Source organism: Harpegnathos saltator, unplaced genomic scaffold, assembly GCF_003227715.2.
Source record: "Harpegnathos saltator strain DR-91 unplaced genomic scaffold, Hsal_v8.6 scaffold93, whole genome shotgun sequence".
Classification (NCBI taxonomy): Eukaryota; Metazoa; Arthropoda; class Insecta; order Hymenoptera; family Formicidae; genus Harpegnathos; species Harpegnathos saltator.
Window position 1 is genome coordinate 878,292 of NW_020230721.1, and position 12,101 is coordinate 890,392.

Below are 12,101 nucleotides of genomic sequence, written 5' to 3' on the forward strand. Positions count from 1 at the left end.
GAGAGAGAGAGAAAGAGAGAGACGTGCATGCACATTGAAAATATAAATAATTTATATAGGTATATTTTTTAAAGATTCAACGCATACTCTCCTTCTCCCTCTCTCCTCCCCCCTGTCCCAAGAGCAAAAGAGAAGTTATCATCGAGTAGCTTGGAAAAATTCATTTCTTCTTTTTTTTTTACCTTATTTGAATGAAATATCCAATAGTCGACTGGGTAAACCGAGGCTGCGAAAGATGCGGCACATCAAAATGATGACGGATACTTGCGCGATAAAATATAACCGATAAACAGATTGACTGAACACATTCGACCGGGAACGATCGAGAATGCAAGACTGTCGTGCTGAATGTTTCGATTGTGATTAGTCGATTCGCTTGCCGCTCAGGAGAGTATTACATTTTCTGTGTCAGATTACTTGCACACTTCCATCTGCGAATTATTTACGCGGGATTGAATCGTAATCGTAACATCTCCATAATGACGTCTCACGTCCAACGTAATAAGTAACAGTCGACACGCGCGCGTTTGGCGACTGCCAGTTTAAAAGTTAGCGAGTATGGCTAGTGACAGCGACATTGACAGTTCGCAAACAGGATCCAATTGCAAGGAATCCGATGAAGGAGCTCTTTGCGAAGCTGCCAATCACTATCATGGTCGTGCTACAAACTCGAAATCTAGTCCTGATCCCGAGTGTCGCCGATACGTTAACTCCGCTATTTATACCGAATCCGTCAGTAAGGAGGAGCAAGAAGACCGAACGATAAAAACCGAGATTAAATCCGGGAGCGATCGCGATCGGCAGCGAGAGGATGATTATAAAATGCGGATAGATATAAATTGTGACAATTGCAAACCTTCGGATATCGCTGTAGCTGACGTTCCGTTTTGCAACGCAACGAAAGACGAAACGAGCGAAGAAGCAGTCACCGGGCGAAACACCTATAGATGTTACTCGACAGCTCTCCCTGATGCTGCGCTGCCTCTTGTACCTTGCACAGCTCATACTACAGCCTCGTCCGGGATGACTGCGCGAATAGAACGACGATGCAAGATTGATAACGTTATGGAGAATGTTTGTCAGGACGAAGTGGTGAGACACGAGAGGTACGGTGCGTTTTCCCTCCGGCTGTCGCGGCAATTATTAGGTCAATCGGAAAGTTCCGTCCGTTTTCTTGCAAAACGTATGGCTTTATTTAAGAAACAAAATGAAAAAGTACATCAATCAAAGTATTGTCCATCGTTAGCGATGACTTTTTCCAATCTTTCGGTCAGCAAGCAAATTTCGCGGCGAAAGAATTACTTATTTTTGGAGGCTATCCAGTCAGAGATCCATTTTTCGACATTTTCATAAGAATTGAAGCATTCCTCAGCAAGTGCGTGTGCCATCGACCGAAACAAGTGGTAGTCGGAAGGGGCACAGTCTGGTGAATAAGCCGCATGGAGTAACACTTCCCAGCGAAGTGCTTCTAACATTTCCTTGACAGATTTTGTGACGTGAGGCCGAGCGTTGTCATGAAGCAAAATCACTTTATGCTGTCTCATTTCATATTCTCGTCGTTTTTCGTGCAATCCTCGGCTCAAACGGATCATTTGTTCTCTGTAGAGATCCCCTGTGACTGTTTGATCACTTTTCAACAGCTCGTGGTACAGCACACCCTTCTGATCCCAACAAACACAGAGCATTGCCTTCTTTCCGTGGATATTCCGCTTTGGCGTCGATGTTGAGCTTCCAATTGAAGCAAAAGATTAACACTTCGCGCAAATGACGCTTATTTGGCTCAAATTTCGACATTTTCGATGCAGTGAAAAACAATGTTATTGATGCAAACGTATACTTTTATGTACTGAATGTTATTAACAGATGTCAAAACAAACTATTAAGCTTCGTTTAGACATTACAGGTTAACGACAGTTCTAACTATAGCTACTTGTCGCTAAACGGATAGAACTTTCCGATTTACCTAATATATTGCATATAATCAAACTAGCGCAACCACAATGGCCAACGAAATAAACAATTTGCCGTTTTCCAAGACATTTTTCAGAAGGATGGACTGTAATATGAGAGATTGTTTTCGAGCTTACGATAAGCTTGGATGCAATATCACTGTCCTTAAGGTTCCTTAAAGATAATTGATCCATAATTGATCGCACAGATACATTCTGGACAATCGCCAAGTCGTGCGTATTTCCACAAGATCGCTGCTCTCCGATCCGAACGTCAGCAATTGTCAGATGTCCAGAGAGTCAGACTTTGCCAGGAGAATTAGTCATTCGGAATGGATACGCAGGAAGCGCGAGGCTGCGCAACGCAAGCGAGAAGACGAGAAACAAGTGGCGAAGAAACGTCAGGAGGAGGAAGAGAAAATAGCACAGGAGAAGGAGGAAAGAGCTCGACTGGAAAAGGAGAACTTTCTCAAATGGATGGAGGGCAAGAGGCGGCAAGAACTCGACAGAAAAGTGATGTTCCAGAACGAATTGGAATTGCAGAAGCGTCTAAAGAAGATCGAGGAGAACGCCACCGTCGTGAAGGCCCTGTACCTTCGCCAGTGGATTCGCAAGAAGAAAGAAGAGCAGAGAGGTGTGCGTTTCGTTTTTTTTTTTTGCATAATTCGTGCCGTTTGCGAATAGAAAAATCCACAAAGAACGAACGAGTATCGCTCTCCTCCCCCCTCTTCCTCGCTCTTGCTCTCTCTCTCTCTCCCCCCCCTCTCCCCTCTCTCTCTCTCTCTCTCTCTCTCTCCTCTCTCTTTTTACAGTTCGGCACAAGGAGCAGGAGTCGAGGCAGAAGGAGATGAACGAAGAGCGCGAGAAAAGATTGGAGCAGTGTTCGAAGGCTTACGAAAAGTGGATGCAGACCTCTAAAAGTAAACCCAAGCCTGCTACGCAAGGATTACTCCGTACGTTTACACGAATATAAAATGCATGATTGATACGATATATGTCCGTACGGTTGAAAAAAGCGACAGACTTTTTAAGTCAACTTACGCAATGTTATCTCAGCACATCAGAAAGCAAAGCCAGCGTACGTAAATCCGATTCCTTGGCAACCAATCATAGAAATCGATTCCGATGAAACGTAAGAAGATACAAAGACAGAGATACGAGTTGAAGATGAACGGCGGAAGGAGGCGAAGTCGTGGTGCACCAATGATTACAATCGAAAGAGAAATAATTTTTATACCATTTTACCTAAAATATATAATATTCATTTTACATTTACGACAATAATTAGCATGACAATCCCAAGAATTTATACAAGAACTAAAATCTGAAGAGACAAATAAGTGACAAAATTTCACTTATACCTGATTTCGGACAGATCTTGAGTGAAAGCATCTGAGATTCAATGATCAAAATATTTGATATTGCGACGTTATGAAAAGTGAATGTAAAATATAATCGAGAGAAATTTTATCTTCAAATTCATCACACTCAGAATTTGTTGTTTGATAATAGGGGGAACATTGCGTATACGAGAAAATGTAAGATCGATATACAGGCTATGTCATAATGACATGTCACGTTGTTTTCATTTCTAGCAGTTGAGTAAAAAGCGAATTTAATGATATAGATTTGTTCATACGTTTAATGACAAACTGCTACATAATACAAAGTATTTGATAATAACAAGACGAAGCAGATTTTGTGACTTTGCAATCTCTCTCTCTCTCTCTCTCTCTCTCTCTCTCTCTCTCTCTCTCTCTCTCTCTCTCTCTCTCTCTCTCTCTCGCTCTCGCACTTCATCTATCTCACACACACTTGCACGCACGCACACACACACAACATACATGCTCCCCTTTTTATTCTCAAATTATTATCAAACTATACACCTCCAACTCCTCCAAGGTGAGAAAAACACACCTATTATGTCGCAAAATGATAATTGTGGTATGAGTATTGTATCGCGAAAGAGAATATTGCTTATTATTTACTTGCCATATACAAGACACATTATTTCTCTTGGACAACACTCCTTTTTCGAATAATATTTTTGATTCCAAGTGCATTTGCTTGCACATTCGTCATTATTCAATATGCATAATGTTGTTGCATCCTTGCAAAGCGCATTCTGCAAGAAACCTGTAATCGAGAGCCGAAAACAGATCGGGTGTATCGTGGTGTTTTACGTACATGCGTGTACCAAAATGTTCGTATAGTCATATATGTAGATGTGCAGTAGATATTGCTTTTTACATTGTATTCCGATATACACATGTACAACGTAACTCAGTCGCTTTCTTTACATAATCCTCGCTGACCTTCCTTATTTTGAGGAAAGAAAAGCAACGAAGCAACGTGATTTAGCGTGAAGATGATGCAAACATATTAATATTAACGATAACACTATTTTTTTGCTTTTCAGCACGTTGCCGGCATAATTGTTCCAAATCGGTCAATCAATGTCACGTCGAGCACTCAACAATCGCTCAATATGGCTCGAATATTATTTACATTGATCTTTATACGTCGCACGTATAATAAGTAGACCGTAAATATTACGTTCACAATTTCCTCCAAAAATTATATTGTTAAAATCTTGCTTTAGATTCTCTCCTTTCAATGATGTTACGATTTTGAAAAACTAGATGGCCCAAAAGAAGAAACTGACTAAAATTTATTTTGTAAATTATAGAAGCGATTTCATCGAGATTTTATGGGGTAAAGTCCATAAAAAAAAAAGAAAAAGAAGAAATAATAATAATAATACAATTCAATTCGATGTAAAGACGAAAGACGACGACATATTATAAGAATATCACGTATTTTACTCGAGTTTTCCACATATTACCCTACGTACATACATACGCACGATGCATATATCTGTGATATGATATAAGACATTTAATATGACAATCGCGAGTATCGCAGAAGAAGTGCGTTGTACAAAGAAAAGAAAAGTCTCAAACAAAAGTTGCAGTTCTACAGTTTGAAAGGATAGTAGAAAATATGATTGCTTTGACTCTGGGTACCGAAGGTCAGAATCTCAGCTTAGTCCTTTTAAAATGAAATTTCTTTCTCAATTTCTATCGTGTGTCCTCTCTCTCTCTCTCTCTCTCTCTCTCTCTCTCTCTCTCTCTCTCTCTCTCTCTCTCTCTCTCTCTCACTCTCACTCATTTTTATTGAAAAGTCCCTCGATGAAGAGCTTGGTGTTTGTCGAGTTATATGAGCCGTATGTGAAAATGTGATAATAACCTACTGGCGCTAGCGTTATCCAAAATTCTGAGAATGTATCTCGAGTATTTAGTCCCCTCTACAGCCGGGGATTCAACCTGGTCCTGACATCTTCATGCAGCACGTACGTATCTGTTATCGTGATGCTAAATCGATTTTGACACGGTTGCGCGCAAGAGAGATGATGTAATAGAAGAAAAAAAACAAAGAAGACGAGAAGCGTGAATAACGCCCATCTTCGGTAGAATGCTTCGACGGAAAGCGAATGAAGAAAGGAGTGAATCGATAAGAGAAAGAGAAGGAGATCGCGAATCTCCCGCTCGAACGAAGGGGAGGAAGCTAGGAGAGGATGGCGTATCCCGCCATGCGCCAAAGCTCGCGTCTCACTCTCCGCAAATTCTGCGAGAGCCGAAGGGCCTCTCCGTTAAAGCCGAGGTACTGGAGAGCGAGAGCGCGTCTCTTTAAAGGGGATAAAAGGGTCTTTGCGCGTTGCACCATCCGGAACACGCGCGTCCAGAGATATGGACATATCCGTCTTAAATTCTCGATCCCCTACCTACATTGGATCTCTCCTTTCTCCCATCCCTCCTTTCTCATTCGCGCACAAAAATCCATCCCCCTTCTTTCGCTTTCGTTCCTCTTGCTTTCACGCGCCAATTCTTCTCGCAGCTCTCCCTCTTCTTCTCGCCCGCTCTTCCTGCACAGATCCCCGTTTAGAGACGCAAACTTGGAGAACGACCGGACGTGTGTGATTACGTGTGATTACTCGGGTATCGGGCACACAGGTCGAAAATAACCGTGCACATATAATTTCGCTGAAAATTGTGTATTCCAGACGCTACAGACACGCGAGGGTGCTCGCGTTTCTAAAATTTACGATAAATCGCAAGATTGAGCGGTAACGAGACCTTCAAAGGGTCTCTTTCATTTAGCAGGGTAGCTGTAGGAGGAAGAAATGAAAGGGATGAGCAACAATGCAACAGCGTAAATTTCAATGTTGAAATAAGACAAATTTCAGAGATTTCAAAAACATGCCTTGAGCATGCTGAAAAACACTATGATTCAATAATAAACGTGATTGTGTGTGTGTGTGTGTGTGTGTGTGTGTGTGTGTGCGCGCGCGCCTGCGTTATATTTGAAACCTGAAACCTAAAAGTACTTAATCTTCAAAATAAGAAAGAATTGAGAGAAGACTATCTAAATTGTTTGATTAAATGCTGCACAATTAGAGTTTGCTTCTTGATACAAGTTGCACCTCTACACACAAGAAGAAAACAACAAGATGACAGGAACAAACTGCGAATAGGAATAAACGATAATATAAAATAACAAGCCAACTCAACGTTACTTTAATATGAAAAACATGTAATCTTCTCTGCTTAATCGTAATACAACTATAGAGTTTATTGATAATGATGAAAATAATAATAATAATGATGATGGTGATAATAGTAATAGCAATAGTAATAATAAAAATAATATTGATGATGATGATGACATAAAATAATGTATAACGTTTGGCATCGTTATTACCACATTCTACCTACATTCCGAACATTATAACGTCATGTAAGGATAGAGGGACTAATAATGAGAGTAAATCAAATCTATTTTTCCGATTAACCGAGATACACGCTACAATAAGCTAACTTAACGTAATAAGCGCTAATTTATGACCGCGCAATTAATTGCTAACAATATAAATGATAATAATAATAATAGTAATAATAATAATAATATTAATAATACCATTAATGATAATAATAAGTGACGTTGTAATAGTAATAATAATAATGCAAGAACAAGAACAACTAAATAAATCAAATATGGTACAATTAATGTCAACTATTGGCAACATGCACCGCCCTCCCTTTCCTACGATGGGAAAAGCGGTCGTAATAATAATAATAATAATAATGATGATGATGATGATGACAGCATCAATTATTGTGCTACTGTATTGTACGTGTTGTACAATTGTTAACAACTCTGTCTCTTCTTACGGTATTAATCGCACGCGCATATCAACAGTAAAAAATGATTCATCCTCATCAGTGATAAGCTAAAAATGACGACATATTGTCCACGCAACTCTGCACAATTACATTTTTTATGCATTATCATTATACTCGCGTCTCAGATGTTTGTCTCTATTAGAATATTACAAATAAACACCTTCCATACATATATCTTAGCTCTGCTGACATTGCACGCTTTGACAAAGGTTTTTCTTCATTTTCCAGAATAGTATACTTGTACAAGAACGAGAGAGAGAGAGAGAGATAAGAATATATTTTCCTTTCTTTTTTTTTTAATCTCCGAGAAATATAGAATAGATAATACACACACATATATATATATATATATATATATATATAAGTAGTAAAGTAACTCGGTAGCATCTTCTACTTGTATATGATGAACGTCATTTAATGTCATATGAATTGTGTAGCAACATTTTCCAAATCTTATTATGGCATTTGTATTTCAATAATACGAAAAATAAGCCTTTATCGTCATAGGTCACTTGGTATGATTATCGTTTGGAGGATGGCGAGAGAGTCTTTGCGCTTTTGTAAGATTGATTATTGATCGTTTGATGGAACTGCGGTACGTGTTTCGGCTCGATTGTACCCAATGAGAAAGACAAATCGCACAAATATCGTTTGTGCGCTATAACGCGCGCCAAGTTGCTGCGCGAATAGCGAGTAGCAAGTAGCGAGTTTGTGAGCGAAAGATTCCAAACTGTCAATCCGAACTGCCGTCCCGCGCGCAGTGTGATTCGAGTCAGATACGAGTACGGAACGTGTCTCTTTCAAGAAGCAAAATGCGCGCAGATTAAGATGTATTTATTTGTAAAAATTTACAGAAACCTGTCGAAAAATTTGTCGAAATGAAGAAGGAAAAACGTGAGAATGAGAGCACACATCTAGCTGGTTATACACACACACACACACATATGCACACATATGCACACACACACACACACACACACACACACACACACACACACACACACACACACACACACACACACACACACACACACACACACACACACACACACACACACACACACATACACACGCGCGCACGCACGCACGCACGCACGCACATACACACACGCGCGCGCGCGTGCGCGTCTGCTCCTGTGTGTATAAATCTTTCCTGGAATATAAATATAAAATAACTACGTACGTAGTGTCAAGTCGATTTTTTATACGATTAGCAACACGCTGGAGGTGGAAAGTTTGCGTGCCAGTTGGCTGAATATCTATTGGCGCACTATGCAAATGCGATACATGTCCTTCCTATATTTACACATATACATTATAAGCTTAAAGTTACACTTAAAGACAATTAGCGGATTCGCTAGTACGAAACGATTACGATTTTGGTATTGTTCAATGATCGATTTCTCAAAAGATTCGATCACCCCAAGAAAGCGGCAAGCCACCTCTGTTTCGTTCTTCTCTGTTTCGTCGCAAGACATTGACACAAAAACGCAAAAATAGACAACGCACTTTTGCTGTTTGTTATCTGCCAACAAAAACAACCGCAACATCAGATTCTCTTAAAGTACAAAAAGTCAAATTGTACGCGCGTATGTACGCACGTACAAGAAACAAGTACAAGTGTGATTTTCGCAAGGTTCATTTTAGCTCAGATCTTTCAGAAATCGACCATGTTTCCCGCTGCGACTAATACAATGGTCATAGAATGTGCTTAAGAGATACGTGTGTACGAAAAATTATATTATCTTAATCTAAAGCTATCGAGGAACGTAGCGCTAGATGGGCCAGTTGAAGCCTGTCATTGAAATTAATCATATTTGACAATCTCAGCGCACACATCCACAGATAGATACGTCGATAAAAGAATCACGTTTCTTCAAATGTAAGCAATGTTGGGGAATTTGGAGAAAATCGTGATCAACACTTTGCGCTGCTGTTATCGAGCAAAGTTGTAGCGGCAGCGAGAAAAGGCGACAAAGGCGCCGAAAATGTATAATTTTTCGAGTACGAGATCACTAAAGTAAAATGACTCAAATGTTTAAAGCCTTCAAAGTGAAATACATTGGTGAGAGGTGTGCCGAGTGATTTTGATTAGCATCGATATCGCTACAACGTCGATCACAAAACCCGCACGCCGCGCGCGAACCTTGCGACTTGACGACGCAACGGCTGCTTTTCTCTCCTGCCCGTCAAGTGCACGTTCCTCTTTGTCACAGTGCTTTGTCGATATAAGCTTTTAGGCTAATCTCAAATGAGCCGTCTCTCTTTATTTTCTTTTTCTCTCCTTCTCTTCCTCGCTCCTTCCCTTTAGTCTTAGACAGACAGACAGACAGACAGACAGACAGACAGACAGATAGAGAGAGAGGGGGAGAGAGAGAGAGAGAGAGAGAGAGAGAGAGTGCGCGAAAGCGCGAGGCGCGCTTTCTAGTGCGATGAAAAAATGATATGTCTTCTTACGCATCTAGGAAGGATCAACAATGCTTTGCTCGCTCGATCCGCACGCTTGCCGTCTTTGTGTGAGACTTTTGACATTCCTGTAAAGTAGAATCTAATAACTTGCCCTTACGGTACGCCGATGACATGAATTATATAACCCCGACCTCGACGAAAAGTACACAATTGGTAGTGTTGCGTATGTATGGCTGCACGGACGAGTTTTACGCTCAAGAGGGGACGGCGTGATCGTGATATTCCAAAACGAACAATAACGATTGCTTGTGCATGAGCACGATTATCTTGTTCTTGTTTCCGAGAAAGATAGAAACGGTCATTTCATTGATCGCGGCACCAAACTTGTGTGTGTGTGTGTAAGTATGCCTCTTGTCGAAATCGTGTAGACGTGATAACAGCGAGCGGTCTGCGTGCGATTAGCGCCCGTTCGTTACAATGCGAATGCGATCAATCGGATAATCGCACGCAAGATCCTTGACGATTCCACCACTGAACCGTCCACTGTTGATTTAACGAAAGTGCTATGTATAATCTAATCACCATGACGTTTTTACGACATGACGACATTACATATACGTATACGTCATATATCGAAGGCTCACCAACCAAGTCGCCGATGAAAAATAGATATCGATCGATCCTCCGGGGATTGGCGTACAACTAAAATTTGATTATTAGCCCGTGTCAAATCCACGAACGATATACCTCTGAAGAAACGATGAATCTCTCGGAGAAGCTCTCTACGAAGATAAAGGAAGAAGTCAAGGTAACTTTCAGTTTGCACTCGTATCACGACGCACGTGATGAGTGAACGGTAAGTCGCAAGTAGACACGTACGTCAAAACGTGCGTTGCGCGTCCCTTCTTTTTGAGTGTATCTCCGCCTTTTCTGGCAACAACAACAACAACAACAACAATAACAACAACACATGTACATGACGCTATGCTTGGCTTTCGAGAGGCCCGTATATATTCATACCCGCGCGTTTATCTTTTAGCGCCGGATTAACGTCGCATCATCATTCTTTATTCCGCTTGCCTTCTCATCCTTCCTGTTTCATTCCTGTTCCAAATGCGATGGAATACAAACGAGAGAGAATCAGAGTGTCGCAAACTTTAGTCGCGCTCCACGCTAAAAGCGCAGCAAGAACGTGAGACTACGAATCCAAAACATTGTCAGGGATATTTCTTTTCTTTCCTTCTTTCTCTCTTTTCTTTTTCTCTTTTTTAACATTCGTACACGCAGCATCGGGCAAATGTTCTGGATGGATATATCTCTCTATCCACGTATCGAGATCCGTATTGAGATTCTTAAGTGTATTCCCTGGATATAAGAACGCGTAACGCGTTTGACTCGTCCTAATACACGCGCTTTTTCGGCGCGTGCGTACACACACCGGACCGTTTGCGTTCGCTTAAATATACTTTGTCTCTTGATATTCGGTCGGTATAGAAAGGCACACAATGAGAAATGGAAGGATATATTATATTATGAGAGAGAGGAGGGGAGGGGGGAGAAGGTGAGGCAAAAGAGAGGGCAAGAGAGAGAGAGAGAGAGAGAGAGAGAGAGAGAGAGAAGAATGTATTGAAGCGAACGCATATTTCTTGTTTCTTCATATGCGCACAAATCCATCGGAATAAAACCGCCATTTTGCGCCATTCATCGTACTTAATCTCTTCAATCTGATTGTGTACGCAATAAATGTGACAACATGCTAGTTTTGTGTACACTCATCTTGATACAAACCATACCGATTTTCATGACACGAAAACTGGCTAATGTAACAAATCGCAATCACACGTGTCCGAGCTTCGTTCTTTGATTATCGTAAAATTATCAGCGCGGGGGATGAAATTTTCGTTACGAAAAAACCTTGTGAGACTCATGCAAACAGCACTGAATCGAGCGAAATGATTCGATGTGTATAATCGCCAATTTTGTTAATTTGGAAACATAACAAAACTACTTTCAACAATTCATACTTTGCCAATAATATATCTTATTTTACAGTGTACATGAAATATCTTAAAAGTAACAAGAGCATGAACAAATATTCCAAGTTCTCTCTCGCGCACCGAATAGAAGCACGTAAATATACAAGTATTGGATAATTAACTGAAAGCATACATATCCTCGCGACAAAACATGAGCCACGTTGTATGACCGTTTCTACGAAAAATGTATTTCTCTCGACTCCAAATAAAAACTCAACTCAACCCCTCGAAAGCATTCAACTCAATTCGCATATCCGCGTACAGCGTTACGAATCAGGGCGCTAATTTTCCTTGGAAATCTTAACTGTTACTTTTATTATTAGTGAATGTTTTTCTTTTCTTTTCGGAACGCCTAAATCTCTCATTTTCTACATTCCAGTTGCTCCTGCTTTTACTTATCATAAGTATGTTTATTGTTTTATTATGAGATGTGTATTATAAAAAAATATGAATCGTCTTGTTCT

At 40.5% G+C, this 12,101-nt stretch overlaps 1 protein-coding gene across 1 annotated transcript; it reads left to right on the forward strand.

The window, feature by feature from the left end:
- The first annotated feature begins 927 nt into the window (after positions 1–927).
- On the forward strand, positions 928–4,384 carry LOC105180861 (vicilin-like seed storage protein At2g18540). The gene is given in 5 exon segments (XM_019840361.2): positions 928–1,106; positions 2,159–2,583; positions 2,762–2,902; positions 3,006–3,144; positions 4,369–4,384. Coding segments are annotated over 5 exon segments (804 nt in total). The 5' UTR covers positions 928–1,023.
- The last annotated feature ends 7,717 nt before the right edge of the window (positions 4,385–12,101 follow it).